The 26,070-nt window shown below is 38.2% G+C and overlaps 1 protein-coding gene and 1 non-coding gene across 2 annotated transcripts; both read right to left on the reverse strand.

The window, feature by feature from the left end:
* Positions 1-8,727: 8,727 nt before the first annotated feature.
* Positions 8,728-11,824, reverse strand: LOC586434. Its single transcript, XR_004064543.1, has 5 exons — positions 11,691-11,824; positions 11,063-11,155; positions 10,024-10,156; positions 9,542-9,594; positions 8,728-8,888 (listed from the first exon to the last, which is right to left on the reverse strand). It is a non-coding gene; the product is annotated as an uncharacterized LOC586434 (transcript).
* Positions 11,825-15,052: 3,228 nt separating this feature from the next.
* Positions 15,053-22,670, reverse strand: LOC752958 (protein AMN1 homolog). The gene is made up of 6 exons (XM_030987919.1): positions 22,538-22,670; positions 21,499-21,631; positions 20,416-20,560; positions 19,074-19,291; positions 17,575-17,743; positions 15,053-16,247 (listed from the first exon to the last, which is right to left on the reverse strand). Exons 1-6 carry the CDS (start codon positions 22,588-22,590, stop codon positions 16,171-16,173), a joined length of 795 nt encoding a protein of 264 aa, XP_030843779.1. The 5' UTR covers positions 22,591-22,670; the 3' UTR covers positions 15,053-16,170.
* Between the last annotated feature and the right edge of the window lie 3,400 nt (positions 22,671-26,070).

Here is a 26,070-nt window from a genome sequence, read left to right on the forward strand (position 1 = left end):
AAAAGAGAAAGAAGATAGTTAAGGTGTAGATTGGGGGGGGGGCACTGTCGCACTGATGGGGGGGTTGGGCTTGGGGAAGGGGGTGACAGATGCCCCCAAAATATAATTTAAACGTGGTTTATTTCTAATTCGATACCGGTGATTTACAAATATTACTAAAATGACATGATTTTCCTAGATTTTTTTATGAGTGTTGGGAAATGGCAAATTCCTAAATAAGGAAAAAAGAATAGTGACCTGCCTTTGTCACAAAATAATGAGGAGTCAAAATGTGCTCATCTGACCGTAATTAAAAGCCTATATTCCCTGAGCTTCTGTGTGCTCCTCCCCTTGACCCCCGCCGGGGCTTCGACCCTAGACCCCACGCCAATTTACGTTACGTTGATCGTTTCTACCCCCCCCCCCCCCTCAAAAAAAAAAAAAAAAAAAAAACACCAACAACAACATCAACAATAACACGTTTTTGCTCATTTCGCCACTGCTGGGTCACCATTACGTACCAATATTTGGCTTGCATAATTTCAAATCCCCCCCCCCCCCCTAAGAAATTCTGGATCAGCGCCTGAGTGTGGAGGTACAATGTATATGTATGTATTGATTGATTGAGTTTTATTCGACAAGCTTCGAACATACAACATTATACAATAATAACAAATCAACAAGTCAGCTTGAACAGGATAACCCACGAGAGCTTATTTCCAGTGGGGACCCTTACAGACATGTATAAAATTAATAAGTAAAAATAGTCATATTTACAGACAGATAAGAAAAATAAAAGAATTACCTTTTAAAGATAATAATAATACAACATTAAACTGATGATAGAAATGATAATAAGTACAAGAAGAAAAGGAAGAAGGAGAAGAAGAAAACGAGGAGGAGGAAGAAGAAGAAAATAATGATGAATTAGTAGAATTTCTATAACGTACGAAAACATAAATATATACAAAATGAAAAAGTATGAACCGGCAGAAGAATACAAATTTCAATCACATGTCATTCACTTCTCCGACTGTCAAGTATTAGGTATTCCTTTAATTTCCTCTTAAAATGAGCATAGTTTTTTTTTTGAGCTTTGAAAATTGACATCCAACACAAGGCCCCCCCCCCCCCCCCCCGCTCTCTCTTTCTCTCTCCCTTCTCTCTTTCTCTCTAATTATTCATCTCAATGTCATACCCCCTTTCCATCACATCTCACTCTGATCTAATATGAAATTGGACTGAACAGGAAAAGAATGACCGCATCAAAGATGTATGCACTTACATAAGTTATACATTTAATGATACCCTCCGACATCTCTGAATAACATATTTGAATACATAGAGTAGAATAGAATAGAAATGGTTCTTATTAGAAAGATCATCGCAGCCAATGGCTGAATTGCGATCCATTTCACAAACATACAATTGCAATTTAAATTGAAATAACACAAAATATGACATAAATCAAAAATCAAACATAGACCCCCGATAGGCATTTAAAAAGTCATTGATCAAATTCAAATTTTTGTTAAATAAAAGACAGAGAAAGAGAGAGGTGTAGAGGAGGGAGAGTTGGAGTGATGATAAAGAGAGAGAAAGAGAGGAAGAGAGGAAGAGAGAAAAAGAGAGAGAGAGAGAAGGGGGGACGAAAGAGTGAGACGGAAAGAGAGAGAGATATATATATACATTATGAATATAATAAGCGATGACTGAAAGCATAACATTGATAATAATATGATACTACACATACAAAAAAGAAATATTAAAAAAATAATTACCAAAAAAAAAAGCTGCCCCCAACCCCACTAATTTTTTTTTACCCCCCCCCCCCCCCCCAAAAAAAAAATGCAACATTGTTACTGAAAATAATTTGGGAAACTCAATTATTAAATACTGTCAAACGATCAAAATCCTCTCAAGATTTAACCATTTTTATCAAATTTGTCAGTTTTGTTAGCAAGTATACTAACCTGCCTCTCATTTATGAAACTATTACTGATATGTTATTTTATTGTCATATTACAACTTTCCATTTCGGACTTGTATTTGCATTTAATTATTTGACAGAGTGCTTTAATTATTTGACAGAGTGCTTTAATTATTTGACAAAGTGCTTATTATTTGACAAAGAAATTAATGTAGGAATGGAGACCACCAAATCTCGGTTGAGCACCCTTCGGAGCTTAGTTAGTTCCTGGTGTGTTTTTTACAAAACGCCGAAATCATATTGCCGTTTCCCCCAGGCCAGGCAATTTCCCCCAGGCCAGGCAGTTTCCCCCAGGCCAGGCCGCGCAAACGCGTAACCATGGAAATACTACGAACGCTGACCACAACCAGTTCAAAGTACAACATATACGCAGTCACAATCAGACGTAAACACGGCGAACGATTTCATACGACACTCAGCTGTATGGTTCGGAATTATTACCGAACAAAGGAAGCAAACTTCGGCTCTGACGCCCTAGCTGTCAATCATACAAAAATGGATACCAAAAACACTGAAATTTCAGGCTTTAAACAGGTGACGCACTTTACACATAGGTGACGCACACATGGCGTTCCATACACATGCAAACGAAACGTGAACGGACATTTCAGGAAAAGAATCAAGTTTGTACCTTAAATATGACTTTTTTGATAATTTTTCTTAGTTAAGTAAGACTTATACTTAAGTGAAATACTTAAGTGAAATACTTAAGTGAAAAAATCATTAAAAATAGAGGGTTTGACTGAAATATCACAATTTTGGTATTGAAAAAAACGGAAAATAGTATGCTCTCTCGTCGCACTCAAATTTGTAACGTTAAGCGAATGGCGGGTCTTTTACATCCAATCAGAAGGAACAAGAACGTTGATTCGTGGGCGGGGCGCGGGCGGGTAATTCAAATGAGGCGGAGACCGATTAAACGTAACTGCGCAAGCGCTAAATGTAAGGAATATTGCTTCGTGGCATTAGGCATGACATCACGCATTTTGAGGGTCTGAAAACGGTCTCACGCACGACGCGCACGCTAGATTTTTAAAAAACACTAGATTCCTTAGGCTTATACGTGTTATACCCTCGCACGCACACTCGGGCGCCGAATCATGAAAATGTCACGCATTGCTGATCTTTGAACTTGGCGTCTCTGAATGACCACCTTGTGTACTTTCTCTTTGCCATGTTGAATCAAGGATACATTACAACAATGGATGAATCGGGTTAGGACAAGGATTCAAATCACCCTTTTCCCATCAAAATCAAAGACTTCTTCAAATTATAATTTCAAGTGGTTGGATGGATGCCCAGGCCCAGAGGAGTCGAAAAATGAAGTCAAAATTGTCATTACTACCTCTTTACATTTCAAAAATATGTGACCCAACCCGCTGTTTGAATCATTTTCCTATGCAGGCTCTGGACTGGAGCTCCCTGCTGGAGTAAGGCTGGGGTGAAACTACAGCAAATCTAGATCTACATGAGCAACCAATTTAAATTTATACCAACTTGGAAATTAAGTTTAAAATAATACCTTTTTTTAAAGTTTCAGTTTCATCATCCACTAGACTTCTACTATGTCTAGACCCCTACTAGTCTACTGATCCTGTGGATGTTAAAATGTTTCTTCATCAGCAGATCAGTTCACAATCACAGTCACACAAATGACACAGTCTCACATTCACACTTTCAGTCACAGACACAGTGCAGTGACAGAGTTTCTTGCATTTTACTTGCCTGTTTACGGTGTCAAATAATGAAGGGTTCAGTGTCTAGGCCTACTACTAGTAGTTCTAGAAGAAGTATCTCCATGCACTGCAGATCTAGTAGATCTAAACTCGAATCGAATAGAAATCATAGACTGCCAGATGATTCAGACTCACACAGACACAGTACACAATTACAAAGGCATAAAAATAAACAATGACGATTCCACTTTGTCTAAATTTATCGACCAAATGCAACCAGCACTATGGTCTCTTTGAAGTAACGAGAGAAGGGGGAAAAAGTAAAAATGCACTGCTATTGATTATCGGATTTTTCATGTGTAATTTATATTAGATTATAAAGGCGTCTTATTGTCCATAAAATATTATTATCTATATAATATTCATTATGACAGGAATTATTATACTGTAGCTCAGGGGCGGATCCAGCCGACGGCAGGAGGGGGAGCCCAATTCATGATGGGGGGGGGGGGGGGGGGGTTAAGAGCACATTTTTGTTTGTGTGTGAGGGGGGGGGGACCAGTTTTTTTATGCAAAATTCAGCGGCGACTCAGCCGGCCGGTGAATAAGGGGGGGGGGGGGTGGGGGTGTTAAGAGAACATATACAAGCAAAATATACATATTGTTTTGTCGGGGGGCCGCTTTTGTTTTTTGTTTTAAAAAGGCTAAATTTACGTTAATATCCTATTTTTTACCGTTTTGGGGGGCTAGGGGGGCCGGGCCGGAAAAATCGCTACGTGGATCCACCCCTGCTGTAGCTAGTGATTCCATTCTAAAGTGGTGCCATTCTAGGGTTCGCATCCGACTCATCTCTATTTTTTGTTCTCCATAGACTAGAGATCAGTGGTTTCGCATATAGGTTTACCAGACTCGATTAATTGAATCGGTTTCCCTACTCGCAGGTAATGTAATTCTACTCCCATTTTTCTCTCTCTCTCTCTCTCTCTCTCTCTCTCTCTCTCTCTCTTCACTCAAAATACAAAATAAGAAAACAGCAGACTCAGAAATATCATGAAATCTACGTTTATTAAATAAAATTTGAAATCATGATATCTGAAAGTCGATGTAACAGGCTTATAGCCCACTGATACTTAGAACATCATTGGTTCTCCTAAGGTACAAAGCATAAATGGCCTAATATCGTTACTTGTAGGAAATAGAGATATTATATGTTTTAATATTCATCACCTTTTTTTTCCTTCTTCAATTCAAAGTTTATTTCAAATCAAAAAGTAATAGATAAATTAAAACGGTAACAGCACGATCTAGCATTTAAGGTCGAAAAATCAACTCGGGGAAAATTTGAACACTAGTATCCTATTGTATGTCCCATTAATGTTTGGATTAAGTAATACGTAATTGTAATGTTCACCAGGCGCGTACGCAGGATTTTTTCAAGAAGGGGGTTTTTAACATTTTCAAATCGGGCCGAAAATTTCGCAACGACTTGGCCAGCCGCTGAATAAGCGGGGGGGGGGGGGGGGGGGGGGGGGGGGGGAGGACACTTTTTTTTTGCTCCCCCAAAAATCACAACGACTCAGCCAGCCGCTGAATAAGCGGAGAAGGGAAGGGGGGGGGGGGGTAAGAGGACACTGTTATTTTTTTTTTTTGATCTCTTAAAAATCGCAACGGCTCAATTAGCCGTTGAATAAGCGGGGGGGTGGGGGGGGGGGGGGTAAGAGGACACCTTTTTTTTTTTTTTTTGGTCTCGAAATTTGACATTTTGCTCCGTTGGGGGGGGGGGGTAAGGTCACCTTTTTTAGGTCAGCCATTGGTATTATTATTATTTTTTTTACTTTTTTTTTATAATAAAAAACAAAAACAAAAATAACAAAAACAAAGGGGGGGGGTCCTCAAAAAATATACACATACAAAATACCAAAGGGAGGGTTTAACCCCCACCCCCCCCCCCCACCTGCGTACGCGCCTGATGTTCACTCATGTTCAAGGGTGATGTACAGGGCTATTGATATTATACCATAGATTGTTTTTTTCGAAAGTATTTGCGATCTTGTTTTAACAAAGATACTTGCATATGAAAATCGGACTTGTATTGTATACCAATCACACTTCCACCCTTTATTATTACCGCTTCAACTTTTTTGTCATCTTAAAGATATCTATGTCCTGCGAGGTCGGAGGCACCTCCAAGTAATTCCTGCCGGTGGGAGGGGGGGGGGGGGTCTGGAAGGCTCAGTAAAGGTCAAGCCCATAGAGAATTGCTTGCAGGTCCCCCCCCCCCCCCCTTTCACTCTCTCTCTCTTTTATGCGCTCTCGCTCTTAACTGTATCCGGTTTTTTTCTCCATGCAATCTAACAAGGGATCACAAACAAATGTATACTTTAGTATGTTTAATTATTGTTTTAATTCAGAAGAAGAACAATGTGTATATAGTCCCATCAAAATTATACTTTACGAATCGAAATGGAAAGATCTCTCTTTCGAAAAACAAACCCGAAATCACTGGTCCCTTTAAATGAATTAGGCATATCGTATTACACAAACATAATTATTATGGTAGACAACATACATCATTTAACATAATATAGTTAAATAAAAGATATTTTATTTAGGACCAACTATCCCCCCCCCCCCCCCCGCCCACAACGAACAAAATGACTAAACAATAGAAATGGTAAGCCCTCTTGCGATGCCGTTTGGACATGATTTTGTTGTAAGGGGGAAATGTAGAAGCCAGCATGGATGGGGGGGGGGGGCAGGGGATTAATACTCTCTACACAGAGACGAGGCTCTGATCTGGAAGCGTTGGTAGTAAAGCCAGTATAGCCAAACTATACTCCTAAATAGTAAAACTTAAAAGAGCATATTGTGCGACAAAAATTGATGTAATGAAACTTGAGAAAAAAATTATACATGATTTTTCTTTCGGGGGGGGGCGGGGTTGTTGTTTTAGCACAAGACCCTACATGGCTACACCACTGCCTATGTTCAGCATTGGACACACCCATGAGTGTGAAAGCCTTATCTCAGTAAAATCCCCAAAGCTCTATTTTATTTTCATTACCCATATTTTATTTATCTCAAGAAAGGTACCTCCGGGAGCAAAATTTAATAAAGTGAAGTTGGGTATTCTTCAATCATTAGACTCACCCAAGTTGATAGGTTTTTTGTTAGCAGTAGTGTAAAGGATTTAGAATATATTTTCAGTACTTCGTATTTTACACCCAAAAAAAATGATGGCTTGATACGCAAATTATATAGGTACTTAATTACAAGCTAACGTTTTCATATTTTTAACAAAAACGTACAATAATTTACAAAAGCCACGTATCCTTATACTTTTTTAATGACATAAAGATTTTAAAAAAACGGCGTGTATTGTAAAATGAACATCTTTATTTAAAGGAAATGAGTCGGACGGTGTTGATAGATGAGTAAGGTTGACTCTTGTCGACCACTTTATAATCTGCTCCCCAATACTCCTCGGCTAAGACTTTAATATTACATCGCCCTCCTGTATAAGAGAGGAGGGGAGGTAAGATTGTGAGAGGGGGAAAAGGGGGAGGAGTGAGAGAGGGGGTTGAGAGAGAATCATAGCGAGAGAGAGAGAGAGAGAGAGAGGGAGAGAGAGAGAGAGAGAGGGGGAGAGAGAGAGAGAGAGAGAGGGAGAGAGGGTGTAGAAAGGGGGAGAGAGGGGAGGGACAAATGGAGGGAGGAGAGAAAAGAGAGATGGGGTGTAAAGTGATACTCTCAATAATAATTATTATAGTAATCAACACAATCGTAGCTTGTACAAAATGAAATGAGTTTTATATTTCCTTATTATATTAAATTATACTTCCTGTTGTCACTAGAGGCACATTTTTCATGACCGCTATATAAACGGACAAGGAATGAAACACAATCATGAATGGAACCAAATACATTTTGACACTGTGGACTACCAACCATCACGGGGGCACATGATCCCGCCCCTATCCCCACTTCCATCTGTCCCCCCCCCCCCCCTCCCCTTGCTCATTTCCAATGTATATGATATATTGTGGCCCATACTAACAGACCTAAATGTATTATTTTGACGAAGAGTATAACTATATAATCATGATCGGCAAGAGTATTTTATGCATGGAGAACATTGTAATAATATGCAAATTTCGTGATTATTCTTACTTTTTATCGCCTGTTCTGTAATCATTCTAAGTACAGTGAACTACTTTGTTGGCCTATCAAGCTCTTAGTGAGAGCCTGCTGTTACAGCACATTTCGTAAAATGTTTGATGACGCTGTTAATAATATTGTTCATAATTATTTTGCAACTTATATTAAAAAACATGATAATAATGATAAAACATACAGAATAATACATTTAAAAAGGAGAGTTGAACAAACCATAAAGCCGATCGAAGTCAGCTGCATTGACGGAATGAGGAGTGTGTTCTTCACTCAGTCCTCCATGATGATCATGATGATGGTGATCATCTTCTCTGCTTCACCGTGCGACGTCGTATGAGACGAGCCGTGGTCGATGACTTCGAAGGTTTCAGCGAGTATTTTACCATCAGGTTTCAGAACGGACAAGAGGATGTCACCATACCTTGTTAAAAAGAAATAACATGTCTGAATAAGAAAATATGCTAGCATGATGTACTATAGCCGGGGGGCTCGGGGCTGCAGCCCCCCCCCCCCCCCCCCCCCCCACTGAATTTGTAAAGTTCTGAAAATTCGTACAACCACCATTTCAAATCCCGGCAGCGAGATGCCCGAATGACCTCTATTTTGGGCAGCGAAGTGGCCATCATTCGGGCCGAGGTTTGCCTGAAAATCCCATTATTTTGGGCAGCGATATTACCGAGTGGTTTCATAGTCGGGTACAGCGAGTGGCCGAATATGTCATTTCTGTAATTTTCCCTATGAAAAAGTTTTTTTTATTTTTTATTTTACCGACATTTTCATAAATTACAAGAAATTTATCTTGGTTTCTTTTATACATAATTATAGGCCTATATTGGTATATCACGGACAATCCGTCAGTTTGTTGAGTTTATGAAATGTATTGGTCTCTTGGTGTATTAGGTTCTTGGTGTATTATAATATATTTTTAGTATTAAAATAAATAAAAGTATAAAGTATAAACACTCATATTCCCAACGAAGTTGTACCCCTACCTTGGTCGTTCATGATGGTCGATATCTTGCATAGAACCTCTCTCCCATATAGCATCTACTGGTCCTCCGATTAGATCTCTAGAGGATTATGTTATAGTTTGATCTTAATTAAGGGTATCTTCTTTAATCTTATTTGTTTACAGACCGTGATCATTGTTGAAGTCTATACTGATCGACTACCACAAACAGCCAGATCTTATTCATGACACGGTCTCCCTTAAGTTTGACGATATTCCTGACTTTGGGACCTATGACGTATTCAATTATCTAGACTAGTAGAGAATATGGCGGACCATGCATTTATGATCGTCGAAAATTGAAGGCTTTTAAGAGTTTTGAAGACTTTCGATTAATATTTTCAAATGGCAATATGCATGTGGAGAAGCTCGAGTACAATCCCCCTCTAGGTAGCTCTCGGCAGCTCAATAATTAAGGATCACAATAACATCTTTGTTTAAATCATTATGCAGTCACTTGTGCAAACAGAAACGTAATTAAAGGCCTGGTGACATGGCCTGTCTTTGCTCTCGCTTATAGATTTTTATTGATACACAAAAGTCAAGCTCAAGCATGGTGATAGGGATGATAGGGTAGAAAGTGTTGATTTTTTTTGTACGACTGTGCCTAGTGTTTTACAAGTGCATGTTAATCGTGTTCTTTTCACAGCAATGGACATTATGCCATTTTTTAAAAATAATTATGAAGAATTCAGATGACAATTTCTGACTCACCGTGTGACGTCAAATATGTTGCACTTGAAGATCTTGATACGTTTATCATCATTCTGCAAAAATCAAATGGATTGGTATACTTTGGGCAAATAAAAATAGCCCTCTTTATATACTTCTCGTAATAACACTTTGGTGATTCCAATCTAGAAAGTAGAATCCCCGTGTACTCGTGGGGTATGTTGTCTCGATTTCTGGTTGCATCACAAACTAAAATTCCTACTAAATTCAACAAAGTTTTCACTGCATCACAAACTAAAATTCCTACTAAATTCAACAAAGTTTTCACTGCATCACAAACTAAATTCCTACTAAATTCAACAAAGTTTTTCACTGCATGCTAACAATTATTGCAAATAAATTGTAATTGTCATTCGGAAATATTACAAAACACGAACTTTTAATATCTCAACAACGATTGCAAAATAAGATAAAATTATGAAGTAATGATCATATTCTATTTTTTTCTTCTATATTTCATTTACCTGATACAAGCATCCATACTTTAGCTGTGGTATATCTGATTTCGTGTAGTTCATACCACGCGAATTGAAGAATTTCTCGATGGCTTTTCCGACCAGTTCCACACCAATTACCTCGTCCCCACGATCATATAACCTGGCAAGAAATAAAGCAAGGAATTCTTATTTTTTGAAATGTTTTGATGATTGCGACCCATACATTCCAGCGTATATATTTTCTGATGAATAATGGGGTGGGCGGACTAATTTTGTTATTGTTAGTTTCATTATGTTTTTATCGTCGTTTTGTTTTGTTTTGTTTTGTTTTGTTTTTGTTTAATCAAAACTCACGATAGTACTTTTCTGTGCTATTGGTCGTTATCGTTTATATAGAATTCAAGACAACCATTGTACGAAAACAATCCCAGACTTAAATTGGGAGTGTACTTATTGAAAGTGCCGTGCACTACTTGATGTCCATGTTAAAAATATAGTCCATGTTAATGGTCTGACCCTCTTTTGATTCCCTTTTTCTTCTCCCAAAATGATATGATAACAATAATATGGATATTTATATCACGCCGGTATCCGCCAGGCTCTGACGCTCATGGCGCTGTACATATTAATCACAAAAATATAACTTTCTTAACAAAAATAAAGTAAACTAAAACAACACAAATTATTACGCTACATTGACATGATTAAATAGCACTGTTTAGAAAGACATGGGTTTTTAGAGCAACTTTGAAGTTATGAAGGGTAGTTAAATTACGAATAATCAGTGGCAGCTTATTCCAAAGGGACGGACCAGAATCAGAAAATGCTCTATCCCCCCAGGAACTGCGCGTCTTATTACAAATCAAATCACTTTAACATAAAACTACAGTATTGAAATCCAGGGGGCATTTCCCAAAGCCTTTTTTCAATGACAAATAACAAAATTCAATGACAAATCTGCTGATAACCAATCAGAAGCAAGGATTTCAGTAGCTTATAACACAAATTGTCATTTGTCCCTGATGACAAGTTTTGTGAAACGCCCCCCCCCCCCCCCAGTTCTTACCATTTTATTGCAGGTGATTTTTCGCAGAGAGGGACAAACCATTTCAGATTGGTCTTCCCTCCCGTAGCATCATCTAAACATCGCTCCAACCATCTATGATAAAATAAATATAGAAGACATTGATTTCCTCATCGGTTAACATTATAAAAGCAGTCATAATCCCTAGGTTTCGTGAGTAGTTGGGAGTGGAATCCATTTTCAAAATATGAATTCTACCCTCCAAAGAGTAACTTCAGAGTACTATTATTGAGTGTAATTAATGCAACTCCAAAGAAAGTGTTCATGTTCCCGCGTGCCTCCCTTTTGGCTGCCGCCTCCCTTTATATTACTATTTACTATTCAGAAAAAGGGATTTTTTTTTCTTTTCTTTCTGTGATATACATTTTGTTTAAATAGCTTTTAAAGAGATACAAGTCATTTGTTTTGTCATACATTGCATCAGTAAACTCACATAGCACAATGTCTATGAATAAATAGGCTTGGCCAGCTATTTGGCATGGCAGCCATTTTGGAAGAAAAGAAGAAAAACAAATATATGTATTGAATAGTAATGCCCTGCCTCCTCCTTTCTTTTTAAAGTCCGGACGAGAATTATAGGCATATAAAAGTTATTTCCAAGTATACTCACGGGCTGTCATGTATTTCGAATTCGCAGTTATTATCATCATCATACCACTTCCCCAGTCCTTCTCAATAGCCATGAGCTGTTCAGGTTCCTCCCCTAAATGGGGCTTACCCTTGCAAAAATCCATCGCTCGAGAATGATCCACTGGAAATAATTTGAAAAGTTAATGAAAGTAGAGTATCATATCGTTCTACAATGAAGTCGCATTATGTGATAGAAAGAAACATATAACATATATAAACATAATAAGAACAGTAGCGGATCTAGGGGACGCCTGCGGTGCTCATCAAGCCCCCCCCCCCCCCCTCAAAAAAAAAATCAACAACAAACATCCACAAATATGTGGAGTGCAGAACATCAAAGCCGCCCCCGAAAACACAATTTAAAGCTCGACCCCCCCCCCCCCCACGAAAAATAGAACCTTTATACGAAATTTGAGGGATGGAATTACAAATTATAACTCTAAATGTCATGCATGCAACATTATGCAAATAATACTGCAGTCTGCACTTGGCATAGCTCTACAGATCTGGGATTCGAAGGTCGACCTCCCCGGCCCACCCCCCCCCCCCCCCCGAATGGCCCATTTTTTGGCGGCCCGGGTCTTGGGGGCCACTCTATATCCTTGAACACAACTGACGGTGCAAAGTCCATATGTGGGAGTCCATGTCGATCGAGTTATGTCCACCTAATAATTCCACAATTTTTTTATTTGAAAAATCAAACTACTTCGATTTTGAATGCGGAAGTAGACCATTCGATCTCTTCTAGGCCTCGTACAAAAGCTTATTCCCGTCTGCATATACTATTATATACTAGACTGTATGGATCTATATCATGAGCGGAAGTGCATCATGAGGTATGGATTATAATTGCATATCACACGAACATTATGTCGAAACTTGGCAAGCACTGCACCATTCTCAATATGCGTGAGTTGTATTAAAGATATATCACACCGGTCATGTCTGCACGGGTCTGAGAAATGAATATATGGTATATTATGATGCTATATATACGTACCTTTCAGCGAATTAGTTGATCATAACTATCATGAGACACGAAGATTCATCGAATTCCCGCACAATATTATACCTAAATGATTTCCTTTTACTCGCCAGATTATGTGCAAACAATGATATTAGCACGTACAAATGCAATAAGGGTCACTCGTGCATATTATAGTTTGAAAGCAGAATATACAATGAAGTTCGTGTACAATATGTACTTCATATTGTGTATATGCATAGTTTCGTGTACACAAGTTCCCAGACAAATTCTTGTACATTGCGGTATTGCTATGATAAGCTTCAAGTTCTACAACTGCATGTACTCATGCGCAAAATATGAACTGGGAAAAACATAAGTCAAATGTTGAGGCCTGAAAATTTAGCATAAAATTATCCACTCTCCCAAGTTTTTCCGCGGTTTGGGAGCTAGCTACATGCCCATGGCAGATGACCTATGTCACAAATATTTTATCCGCCACTGTCATTTCACTCCCTTGACATCCCCCCTCTCTCTCTCTCTCTCTCTCTCTAATCTACAGTACAGTATACATGACTTGTGGCCTGTAACAAAAACCTCCTTGCCTGTCCCAACATTGCATTGCTCCGACTAAAAGCTCTCTTTTTAATCATCTCTTCCCCCTCTCTCCCTCCCCTCTCTTTCTCTCCCCTTTCCCCCTCTATCTACCTCTCTCTAATGATCTCTCTGTCTCTCCCTCCCCTTCCTCCATCTCGCTCTCCTTCTCTCCATCTCCCAGTCCCCATCTCTCGTGACTCCCTCTTTCTGTCTCTCCCTTTCTCCATCCCCCCCCCCTTCTCCTTATATCTCTCCCTCTCTTCATCCCGGCCCCTCCCTCTATCTCTCTTTCTCTCCATCTCATCTCACCTCACCCCCCCCCCCCTTCTCTCTCCCGACCTTCTATCTCCTTTACAACACTTCCTCTCTTCACACCCTCCCTCTATCTCCATCTCACCCCCTCTCTCTCTCTCTCTCTCTCTCTCTCTCTCTCGCGCATCATATCTCTCAAAATAGCCCTCTTGCATTGACCTTATTATTCCAAAACACAACACAAGGAGAACACACACACACCCACAAAAGTTGTAAATGTCATCTTTAAAATGATGGAATGTCTCACATTCTTTATTGGATGGATGCAAATATATAACAAATCAAATATTTGAGTATTCTTTTGGTATGAATATAATATCTGTATATACAAAAATCAAACACAAACAACGAAACGCACATACATAAATAATACATACTTTCTTATGGAAATCTATAGAAATAGGCAGGGTAACAATATGCAAATCAATTGCAAATAAAAATACATATTATTCATATAAGTCTTTATAGAAGTAATTTGGTAAAATCAATGTTGAGCATAATATAAATGAATGGTACATAGTAAACTTTAATCAATAGCAAGTTTGATGCTTTCACTGTGTAATCAATATAAAACAAATGCAAAAGTTACCAAATTCAATAATCTTAACACATGGGTTACCATGAACAAATCACGGAAACAGATTTAGCCCCTTCATGTAAGGGGTTCCATGTTAAATATGGTTTTAGAAATTATATATTGGTTAGATTTAAACCTACTTTGTGAATTGGACCCACAGACTGATTAAGTAATGACAACTACAACCCCCCCCCCCCTCTCCCCAACTTTACAAACAAATAAAAATAAAAACTGAATTAAAACTTCTATTCATTTACTTTATATTTTGTGTTCTGTATACAGGGTAATCCCTTCAGTTCAGTACATTAAACAAATGGTTTGCAAGGGAGCTCTGAAATACATCTTTTTACAAACAGAGTGCACGTTTTTAAGTTTGAACACATGTAGCTATTCAGCAAAGACACTGGTAGTCCCCCTTCTAAGCATCATCTGCGGTGGAAACATTGCACACTGGCAGTCGAGTTTTACGAAGGGAGAGTAAAACAGTGGTGCAGTGTAGCAAATGAAAAATATTGGGTTTCGGGAAACATAACACATTTTAACTAGTTGAAAATGCTACCTCTGCCATGGAGCAATTTTACACACCAAAACAGAAGCAATTTTTAGAATTCAAGTTTGATTGCAATCCATTAAAAGGTTCTCAGAATATCGTGATTACGGACGGACAACCCGAAAACATAATGCCTCCGGCTACTTTGTATAGCAGAGGCATAAAAATATCATACATGTTTTGGCAGTATTTCATCACCATGTATAAACCTTCTTGTCTTGTATATTACATCAATACTATTTCGTTATTTATTGTTGTATTAATGTTGTTTATATATTCAAATTTGTTATGATTGTACAAAACTGTAAAGCGCATGGAGAAATTTACAATTTATTATGCGCTTCATAAATATACTCTATTATTATTATTATTATTAATAGTAACCTTATTCCATCTTATAATTCATTGATAAAATCAATGGCCTGGTACATGAACTGGCCAGCACATACAATTATTGGTGGAACACTACTATTTGGGTCGCAAGCAAGGTCCATCAAAAAGAAACAGCTCAGAATCAAACCATGAAACTTAAAATATATCAATATAGCGCACTCACACACACAAATAACAAAATTAAAAAATTAAAGCAGCAACATGTCAAAACTCAAAGTATTGCAAGTCTCACAACAAAACATCAAGGTTAGTACGGGCACTAATATAACGTACAAAAGTAAGCATATTTCATCTTGGATACTGTCAGCACTCAGTCAGCAGAGCTGCCAACCTCTGGAGTTCAAAAACTGTGTTCTTTAATCCCCAAAGTTGTATTTTACAATATAGCACACTCACACGCACAAATAAAACAAAATAAAGCAGCAATATGTCAAAACTCAAAATATGAAGTTTTTACATTTACCGGTAAGTAGAATATGGCAAGTCTCACAACAAAACATCAAGGTTAGTACGGAACACAAATAAAATGTACAAAAGTAAGAATGTTTCATCTTGGATACTGTCAGCATTCAATGGGATAATCTGTGATAACCATGGAAGAAGGTTTACACATAACAGATTGTCAGTAATAGTCTGCTAGGGCCATTGGGTATGACTCTTATACTAATTAACCTAGTCCCACAGATAGGATCAAGGTGTAGGTCTCCTGGATTTACAAGCATCATCTGCAACATATCATAATCCAATCTGAGATTGGTAAATGGTCCGTATAACTTGGACATTCTAGAGTTCCGTGAATCATTATCTAAAGCAAGTCACATGGCAAGTCACATGACAGTGAGATCCCACGACGGTCCATGTGACCTATTTCATCTTAAATCCAGTCACATGACAAGTCACATGACAACGACATCAGCAGACGGTCCACGTCACTAGTTCATCTTAAAGCCAGTCACATGACGAGTCACATGACTAATCACATGATGAGATCAGTAGAGAGTCCAAGTGACTAGTTTCACCTTAAAGCCAGTCACATGATGAGTCACATGACTAATCACATGATGAGATCAGTAGATGGTCCATGTGACCTGTTTCATCTTGGATCCAGGTCCTTGTATCATCTCTAAGGCTTGTCTTGACCTATCTGCAGATATACAAAGAAATGGAGAGAATAGAGTCAGCTTTAGTGAGCTGCTACAACACAGTACACAATTTTGTGTATCTGGATAACTACCCATTCAATTATCTCCCCCCCCCCCCCCAGACAACTTTCCCCTTCAAGATACCCTAATTATCACACAGATTGTGGGGGAGGGGAGTAATTACAGTTTTCAATTTGTGTAATGACCTTAACAATTTCCTTACTTTTCTTATATTCCACCTTAGCTTTTTTTCTCAGGTTTCCATTGACTTGCTGCTCTGATTTAGTTTCAAACCACTTGGGTGTTAGCCTGGGCAGCCTGTCACAAAATCGTCATGTTCGCCAACAACCCATTGAAATGCATTTGTTAGATTTAACACATGTTTCAATAGGACGTCAGTGACTTATACCGGTAGTTATGACAGTTTTGTGAAATGATGCCCAGGTCTTCCCATTTCAAGTAATACTCTGTTTACACTTGTGTATTAACATTTATTTAATCATGAAGAAAAAAAAAAACACAGGAGAGAAGATATTGTGCTACAAATCCTTATATGGACACATTCAACTGTTTTCATTCCACCTGCCTCTTAATTATAAGAATATCTTGAAGTTTTATCCATGAAACTAAAGAACAAGGGACTAGGATTTTTTTATGACGGAACTCTTGATTCTATGCCTCTCTTCTCTCCAACGATTTTCTGGGCTCCCCAAAACAAATCAAGTGGTTCATATAAATAATAATACTAACAATAATAAGCTCATTTTGTTGATAACCTTTCTTATGGAACTGATTGTAAGAATGATGATATGACTCAAATGTGTATGATCATATTGAGTTACTGGAACCAACCAGTAGAAATCAAATTTCCTGTTATGGACAATAATTTATATCCTACATGGGGGGGGGGGGGGGGGGATGTTTCACAAAGATCCTAGGTCAAACTTAACTCTAAGTTGAACTCAATCACTATGGAGAGCCATTTGTAGCCTTAAAATAAAATATATTTAAAAGCAAAAATCAAGATTTTTTTTTACTTTTCATAGATTTCACATCAAGAACATGAAATCTCCTTGATAATGTAAAATATGAATGACCTGAATCAACATTTTATGCCTTTTAAAATGACTTTTAAAAAACATTTTCAAAAATTCTAACGGCTTTCCTTAATTCGTTGCTGTTTTCACAAAGTGACGGTAGTGAAAAAAAATTGCATTCACTTTGCGTTACGCTTTTCCTCACTACTGTCACTTCGTGAAAATAGGGACGAATTGCTAAGTCCAACTTAGAGATAAGTTCAACTGAGGATCTTTGTGAAACACCTCCTACCTGTAATACATGGGCATCCATGGAAGAGAAGGATAGCAATCTTGGGGCAGAAGTTGACCACTGCCTCGACGGCTTCATCTGATAGATGGATGCAATTATTCAGGTGAAGCTCTTTCAATGATTGTTTACATACACCGTTACACAGGCTGAATATACCCTCGTCAGTTACCTGTAACAAAAGTAATAATAATGATAATGACGATGGTGGTGGTGGTGGTGATGGTGGTTGTGGTGGTGGTGATGATAGTGATGGTGGTGATGATAGTGGTGATGGTGGTGGTGGTGGTGGTGGTGGTGGCGGTGATGATGGTGGTGGTGGGGGTGGTGATGATGGTGATGATGATGATGTTGATTTTGATGATGATGACGATAATGTTGATGATGATGATGATATTGATGATAATGATGATGAAAGTGATGATGATGATGATGAAAGTGGTGATGATGATGGTGGTGATGGTGGTGATGATGATGATGATGATGATGATGATGTTAATGATGGTAACACTGGTTTCTTATATAACACTTTTTCCATTAGCTGACCAAAGTGCTCACAGTATTATCATTACTCCAGTCATCTTTTTCTACAGGCACGCACACGCTTATCCAACCACAACGATATTTCCATCCTACTGGTTGCCCATTTAGACCTGGGTGGAGAGGAGCAATGTCAATAAAAAGTCTTGCTCGAGGACATAATGTAAGTGCCGCACCTGGGCTCGAAACCATGACCTTTGCATTTCCAGTTAAGTGATCAGACCACTGGACTACAAATATTGAGAAAATTACTTTCCAATTGTGACTTTTGTTGTATAGGCAAAAGATACAAGGTGGTGTGGTATAGTGGATACATCGCTGGACTGTGGACCACATGGATTATGGTTGGAGTCCCGCCTTGGCACTAATGTCCCTCGGGAAGACATTAAAGGTACAATACAAAGTTTTGGGAAATTTTGAAAATTGTGATGGATAGTAATTCTTTAAAATGTTGATGTATTTGGATGCCCCTGTGGATAGAATATACGTACTAGAAAATTTAGCCCCTAAAACACTTCTGCTTTCGAGAAAATCGAATACGGTAACAAAATTTACCGGTGCTCCCGGTAAATTTCAAATATTTCAAATAGCGCCTAAGGCCATTCCATGGTAGCTGCGACCATGAAAATCTCAGAATATGCAGTTCTGATATATATATAATTTCCAAATGGGAATAACGAATCGGTCGATTGTTGTCAAGTAACATTGTTTTAAAGCAAAAGTAATATCAGTCTTCAGATGGAGCTATACAACATAAAGAGTTTATCATTTACTATTTCATCACCTTAGACTCAATTTCAACCGCGACAACGATCATTGAATATTGTAAAATCATATATGCTTCCAATATGTTCATTTGACCCAAATTCATGACCCCATACCAAAACTTTGTATAACCTTTAATCTAGATACTGTACATGAAGGATGATGATGATGAATTCGAATTTGAATTTAAATCTGACCTTAGTTCTGGAGATATTCAAACTCTTCAGCATTCTGCAGTTCTGCCCAATAGCTTGTAGCGAGGCATCAGACAGTCTGATACAGCCTCCCAGGTTGAGTTCCATGAGCTGATGGCAAGACTGAGCTAAGGCTATGGTAGACGGGTCTTCAAGGCTAACACACCGACGCAGATAAACAATACTCAGATATGGGCAGGATGTAGCCAAGGCTTGGATCCCTAGTGAAAAGTGAGAATGACATCATTTTAAAGGAAAAATCTAACCTTAGCAGACATTTATTTTATAAGAAAGCAGAAATATCAGATAAGTAGTCCTGGTTTGGATGAAATTGTACCAACAAAATAAGTAAGGTATTCATTCATTTATTACATTTTATTTAAACAGGGCAGCCCCATCAGTAATCAAAGTACTGTTTTCCAGGGGGCCCTGTAAAGGTATGAATTTTTAAAACTCACCAATATGAGATTTCCATAGATTTAACTACATCATATTTCAAACATTTATAACTCCCTTATCATTGGTCCGATTTATTTCAAACTTTCGCCATTTTGTTTTTCTTATTGAACTTACAAATGAACTTTGGATTTCCCTCTAATAAGAATATAGAGTACAGTAAACTTGTACATAAAGACTGCTCAAGAGAGCCAAGAAAAGTGGTCTTTAAGCGCAGGTGGTCATTATGTCCAGATTCCTTTACTACACATTTCAATGAGAAACGATCTTCCAAGAAATGTGACCTTTCTATACAGGTAGTCATTAGAGTAATCTTTCCGTCCATTGTTCTGTCCAGACCTGTAGGTATGCAAACGAGCAAATCGAACGTACCAATCGGTGCTGGTGGTAAATGAAAGACTCATACCGTTTTCACACCTGGTTCAGATAACCCAGGCTAAGGACCGGGCTTAGGATAGCCAGGGCTACGAAATGTTTTCACACCTGGTATTAAATTAACCCGGGTTAACAGCTAGCCCGAGCTTTAAAACGTTGCCTGTTTTCACACCTGCTTTGCCTAAGCCCAGGACTATCGGACTATTTCAGAAGATTAAAGTGACCTAACGTGTGCGCACGCACAGTGCAGTTCTACAACTTCCTATGGAAGTCGACACTCGACTTCAGTCTTCAAAATGGCGCCACTTCTTATACGATTTCGAAGGATGCAATGGTTTTCCTGCTTGCCATATTCTTTTTGGGAAAGAGTAATAGCTAAACCAACAGTAGAAGGAAGAGGGTGAAACGTCATTTGCAACAATTGCAACGTTAAGCGCCACAATTGTTGCGCTAACCCTACTCGGGAGCAGGGCCAGCTTAGCCCGGGAACTTGCGGGAAACGTCAAAATCTCACCTTGATCTGTAATGTCAGTCCTCTCTCCTTTGGATGTATTGAGATCAATCTTCCACAGGTTTCTACAGACTCCTAGTCTCAGGAGAGCCCTGTCACTCACAGATGACTCGCTCAGATCAAGGATCCTCGTCCTTTTGTGGATAACCTAGTTCAAGGACAGTCAAATGAATTCATGGCACTTGATTTTTTATTTTTTTCTATTCAAAAAGTATTCTCAGTTTAGCACCAAAAATGTTAGATTAGGTACAGGCTAGCCTATCCAATATGCGTCGGGCTTTTGCAAATATACTGATCCCGTTATGGAGACTGACATCGGCGCGGGAGTCAGCCCGAGCGCCTATCATCACTGGTGAACTCATCATTATTCATATGTGTATCGTATGTGTGACGAGCGTATGTTCATGCATGATTCATAAGACTAGCCTTATTTGGTGATCGATCACTTTGATTCAACCAATCAAATATCATCTCCAGGTTCCTCATCGCTCATCGGACTATTTTGGTCCATGCTACATAAATATTCATGAAAGAGCTTTACAGGGGGTTCATAGATTTTCTATGAACGAAACAAGGTTCATAAAAGAAAATAAAACTTTTTGCATGCACTAGTGATGATAGGCGCTCGGGCACATATCGAATAGACTAGGTACTGGCTAGAACACTGAGGAATAAACAACATGTTAAGAGCAGATTAGACGTCTATTAAAAAAACCTTCCTCTAAATTTGAGAGCCTCATTTTTGAGAAATAAGATGTGTAAAAAGGCTTGTTCATATACATGTATGAAGTGTATTTACACTTTACTTAAGAATAAACACCGCCACAGTTTTGCCTCATCATAAGACGTAGACATTAATCTACATTTTCCACTCTCTACCCAGGTGTGAATGGGTACCTGATATGCTTAAGCGCTAGTTACTTTGGCAGCTCGGCCAAGACCAGGGTAATATGTGTAAAAGGGACACCAGAGCCTGGTGGATACGGGCGCTATATAAATATCCATATTATGATCATCTATAATATCTGAATGAGCTTTATTATTAGAAAATCTAAGTGTATCTTTATCAAAAGGAGATTAACTAACCTTTGCAACATTGGTGTCTGTAAGTAGACCTCTCTTGGACATCAGATGAAGGAGATTATCTTTGACGTTGATTGGAAGGTTGTCAAGTTGAGATAGAAAACATGGCAACTGTTTGATCACCGACAAAAGAGACCTGGTAATAAAACAAAGATAGACTCTCTAGTCGGTGTGTGATTGCCCATGTCATTGCGTGCAGTATACTGTATAGTTTCACAATATCAGACTGATTTAGATGAAAGTAGGTCGTTATGATTATGAAAATACAATATTCAGAAAATAGTCATCAATTCTTCAAAGTTAATAAAAGATTTTGTGAAATGTCATGCACGCCCCGGACGCACGCATGAATAATAATATATTACAAATTATATTCTACCTGGGCAAAGGCATTGGGAAATCAAGATTTGGGGGATAAAAAGGGAAATTAATGGGAGAAAAATATATAAGATCTGATAAATAGGCAATGCGTCACAAACCCATAACCGAATTGGCAATTTGTGTAGTGATTTCCACTGAAAGATAAAAAAGAATTAGGTAGTCTACTCTAGAACTCTAGCTCTAGCCTAGAATGACTAGGAGGACTAGGAGTGACTCAGCTACAGCTACATAGGCCTACATGTAGCTAGGACAGATTGGCATCAAACTGCTCCTACATCAACATGTAGCTCAGCCTCGGCCCGGCTTCGCGGAAAGATTTCCTTTTGCGACAGCCACCTCTCTCTCTTCTCTACTTCCATTCCTCCTTTAATCTATTCACACTCTTGCGTGCTGTCCATTCAAGCAAACACTCTGACATTGCACAGAACATCACATCACAGTTCGCACGAACTTCAAACTTCAAACCTAATTAGCCGGGCGCGGGCCTACATGTAGGACTTCGAAGCGGTAGAGCCATCGTCCCGTCCCCTCGGCTTCCTCGACAGCCTTGGCCTGGCCAGAGGTGTTGCAATCAAGAGCAGCCGCTGCACGACAGAGACTAGATCTAGTCAAAACGTTAAGCAATTTTGGATTATTTAACTCACTTTAATACTTCACTTACACTGAAAATAGCGATGAAACTGTGATGCAGTTATTGGTGTGTTGCTCCGTCATCTTGATTTTACTTGCTCAGGCCGCCATGAAAGTAGTTACAACTTTCGATCGATGTCGCAAGTTCATTTTACTTCTGCTTTCAATTTCTTACAATCTCAAACGAGAGATGGCGCTCTATCGATCTAATCAATCATTATGTGTACTGCTCTGTAAATATATAGTACCCGTAATATTTCTTGATAGAATTTTTTGTTCTTTACTAAATGTGTGCGGAGGGGAAATACCAGAAATTTGATTTTATCAAGATTTTATTCTTAAACTATTTACATTGTATTAATGATTTTTGTTTTAATACATTCGCAGAAAGAATGTTTGATTGTATAAATTTCACTATCATGTATTTTCGTTTTGGTTTCATTTAGCTTTTCTCTGCTCTCATTTTCCTCTCTCTATAATTATGTTTCAAAGATCGAGGACACCCTTTTTCTCCCTCTTCCTAGCTTTTGGTGGTTTTGGTGATTTTCTAAATGTTGATGAAGCTGATGACTATGGCAGAAGAGTTATGAACTTGATCGACCGCGGAGTATAAATATTTGTTTGTAATATACTTATTCATTATTATGTTTTGCATGAGAAATAAAATTATTTGATTTGATATTATTCATTTTTTAAGTCGTCAGGCTGTGGGTCATAATGGTTCGGTGTTCGAGTCCCGCCGCTACAGCTTTGGCAAGTCATTGACCTACATAATGACACCCTCCATCACCCAATCATTGTTATAAATTCATTTGATTGTAAGCGGAAAATTGAGAGAAACAGATTGGCGTAAAATTGAAATAAAATCGGACCAATAATATAAACTTTATAGGTGTTTGGATTACTAAATCACTTACTCTATTATGTGAATAGTAAATTGTCAATTTGGTGCATGGATTTTGATGTATTTATTTGATTTGATTTGATTTGATAAGGTTTTATTCGAATATTCAACAATACAGCTGGAAGCTAATGCAAGTGAATTTACAAGGTACGAATAATTCCATAGACATATAAATATCATTATATAAGGTATAAACAATACATAGTACATACAACAATGGAAACAAGAATAAAGTGAGTTCGGTTTGCATACTTGGATATGAAATAATAGAAAATCAAAGGGTAGGCCTACAACTTCCCCGTTTGTTAACATCAGAAAGTGTTAACAACTTGAAGCGAACAAGTTAATATCAGTGAAGCACAGTGGTCTTGTGGATAAGACATCTCACAATGCATGTGTACTCGGTTCGATTCCCGGCTACGCCTTTTTACCTCGCGTTTTATTTTTTCATCTCTTTTTTTTTGTTTAAGGGACACCCCCTCCTCCTCCCCAGGTCGAAATTCCGTTAGGATCCGATCCTATTGGACCATCAGAAACCATTAGAGCTATTGGTGTCTAATGGTTTCAATAGGGAAAGTGAAATGATGGACCCACAGAAACCATTAGAAAATATCTATTGGACCAACACAAACCCACAGAAAGAAATGCTGATGGACCAACAGAAAGCTTCTATTGGACCAGTATCCACCAATGTCTTCTATGGGTTTCTGTTGGTCCATTAGATATTTTCTATGGGTTCCTGTTGGTCCACTAGAGATCTTTCTATGGGTTTCTCTGAATTCCCTATTGAAACCAATAGTCCAATGGCTTATATTGGTAAATCAATAATGATAAATCAAAATCGATTTTAGCAACTGTCCACCAAAAAAAAGTATATTATAATCTCAATTGCATTAACTCCATCACATAGATCCCTTGAAGTGAGTTAAAGAATATCCTTTGATTTAACTGAAGGCTTGTACTATTCTATATAATAAACATACATGAATAATTGTTTCTTGGTTAGTAATCATTATAATCAATATATCTATTGCTAAAAAGTGGATGAAATTGTAACATGATTTAACAAATAATCTATTGGTCATTAGTTGCCGAAAGAAAATAAAAATCACAAAATTGATGTACATTGTCATAAGTTGCTTAACAAATTATGATAAATGTACTTTTCTGTGAACACGTATAAAGTAATCATGAATATGCATGAGATAGATTTAGCTGTTGGTTTCTATTGGTTTCTATTGGACCTATTGCTTTCTATTGGTCCCATTGGGTTCTATTGGTCTCATTGGTTTTCTATTGGTCCTATCGGTCATATTGGTCATATTGGTCCTATCGGTTCTATTGGTTTCTATTGGTATCATTGGCTTATATTGGTCCTATTGGTCCTATTGGTCCTATTGGTCCTATTGGTTTCTATTGGTCTTATTGGTTTCTATTGGTCTTATTGGTTTCTATTGGTCCTATCGGTTTCTATTGGTCTTATTGGTTTCTATTGGTCCTTTTGGTTTCTATTGGTCCTATTGGTTTCTATTGGTCCTATTGGTCCTATTGGTTTCTATTTCTATTGGTTTCTAAGGGTGCTATTGGTTTCTGATGGTTTGAATGGTCTCTATTGGATTCAATTCTATGGGTCCAACAGAAACCAATAGACTCCAACAGAAACCATTAGAGACCAATATAATTTTTCTAATGGTCTCTATTGGTCTCTATGGGATTTTCGACCTCGGAATTAGACATCGCTTCACAATGCAGATGTACTCGGTTCGATTCCCGGCTAAGCCTTTCTACCTCGTTTTTTTTAATCATTTTATTCTTCATATTGATTTGTCCATCTCTTTTTTTTTGTTTAGGGGACACCCCCTCCTCCTCAACACAGGAGTACAAGTAGTTTATCATCATATTTTTAAAAGTCATTAACATCAGAAAGTGTTAACATCTTGAACCGAACAAGTTGATATCAGTGAAGCACAGTGGTCTTGTGGATAAGACATCGCTTCACAATGCAGATGTACTCGGTTGGATTCCCGGCTACGCCTCTCATATGGCTCCGTTTAGTCTCATTTCACAACGCCCCCTATCGTCAGAGCATGGTCAGATTCAGCAGCCTAACATGTTAGCCTATGGACGTTTTTTTTTAAAATCGTTAAAAATTCATTTTTTGTTTAAACGAAAAACACATCCACCCCGACGTACGTTATCACTAGCTCTTTCATTGGAGCCCTCATGTCTTATTGACTTTTCAAAGTTCACCCACCGTAATTTTTGAAAATAGGTTGCAAGCTCGTCATTATTTGCCTATAATACACATGTGAAACAAGTCTAACTTTGGACTCAGTTTACCAAGCGATTTGAAGATTATAGGTCGAGCACACGAAACATAAAAAGCATGAATTATCATAGATCACTTCTGCCTATTTCGTTTTGTCCATTTCATCCAACCCCCCACCGTAATTTTTCCATTTAGTATAAGCAAACATTTTGCCGAGTTAGCAAAAACATGAATATTCATGAACGGTCAGACAATACAGCCTTTTAGTACGTAACGTATATGGGAATGTGCGATGATCCGTGTAGGAGGTAGAGGTCAGTGGTATGTGCTGGCAATGTTCACGCGAGCGAAAATGAGACAATCGGAGCAATATGCTACCTTGCGTTTTTTT

Source organism: Strongylocentrotus purpuratus, unplaced genomic scaffold, assembly GCF_000002235.5.
Source record: "Strongylocentrotus purpuratus isolate Spur 01 unplaced genomic scaffold, Spur_5.0 spur5_scaffold_17, whole genome shotgun sequence".
Classification (NCBI taxonomy): domain Eukaryota; kingdom Metazoa; phylum Echinodermata; class Echinoidea; order Camarodonta; family Strongylocentrotidae; genus Strongylocentrotus; species Strongylocentrotus purpuratus.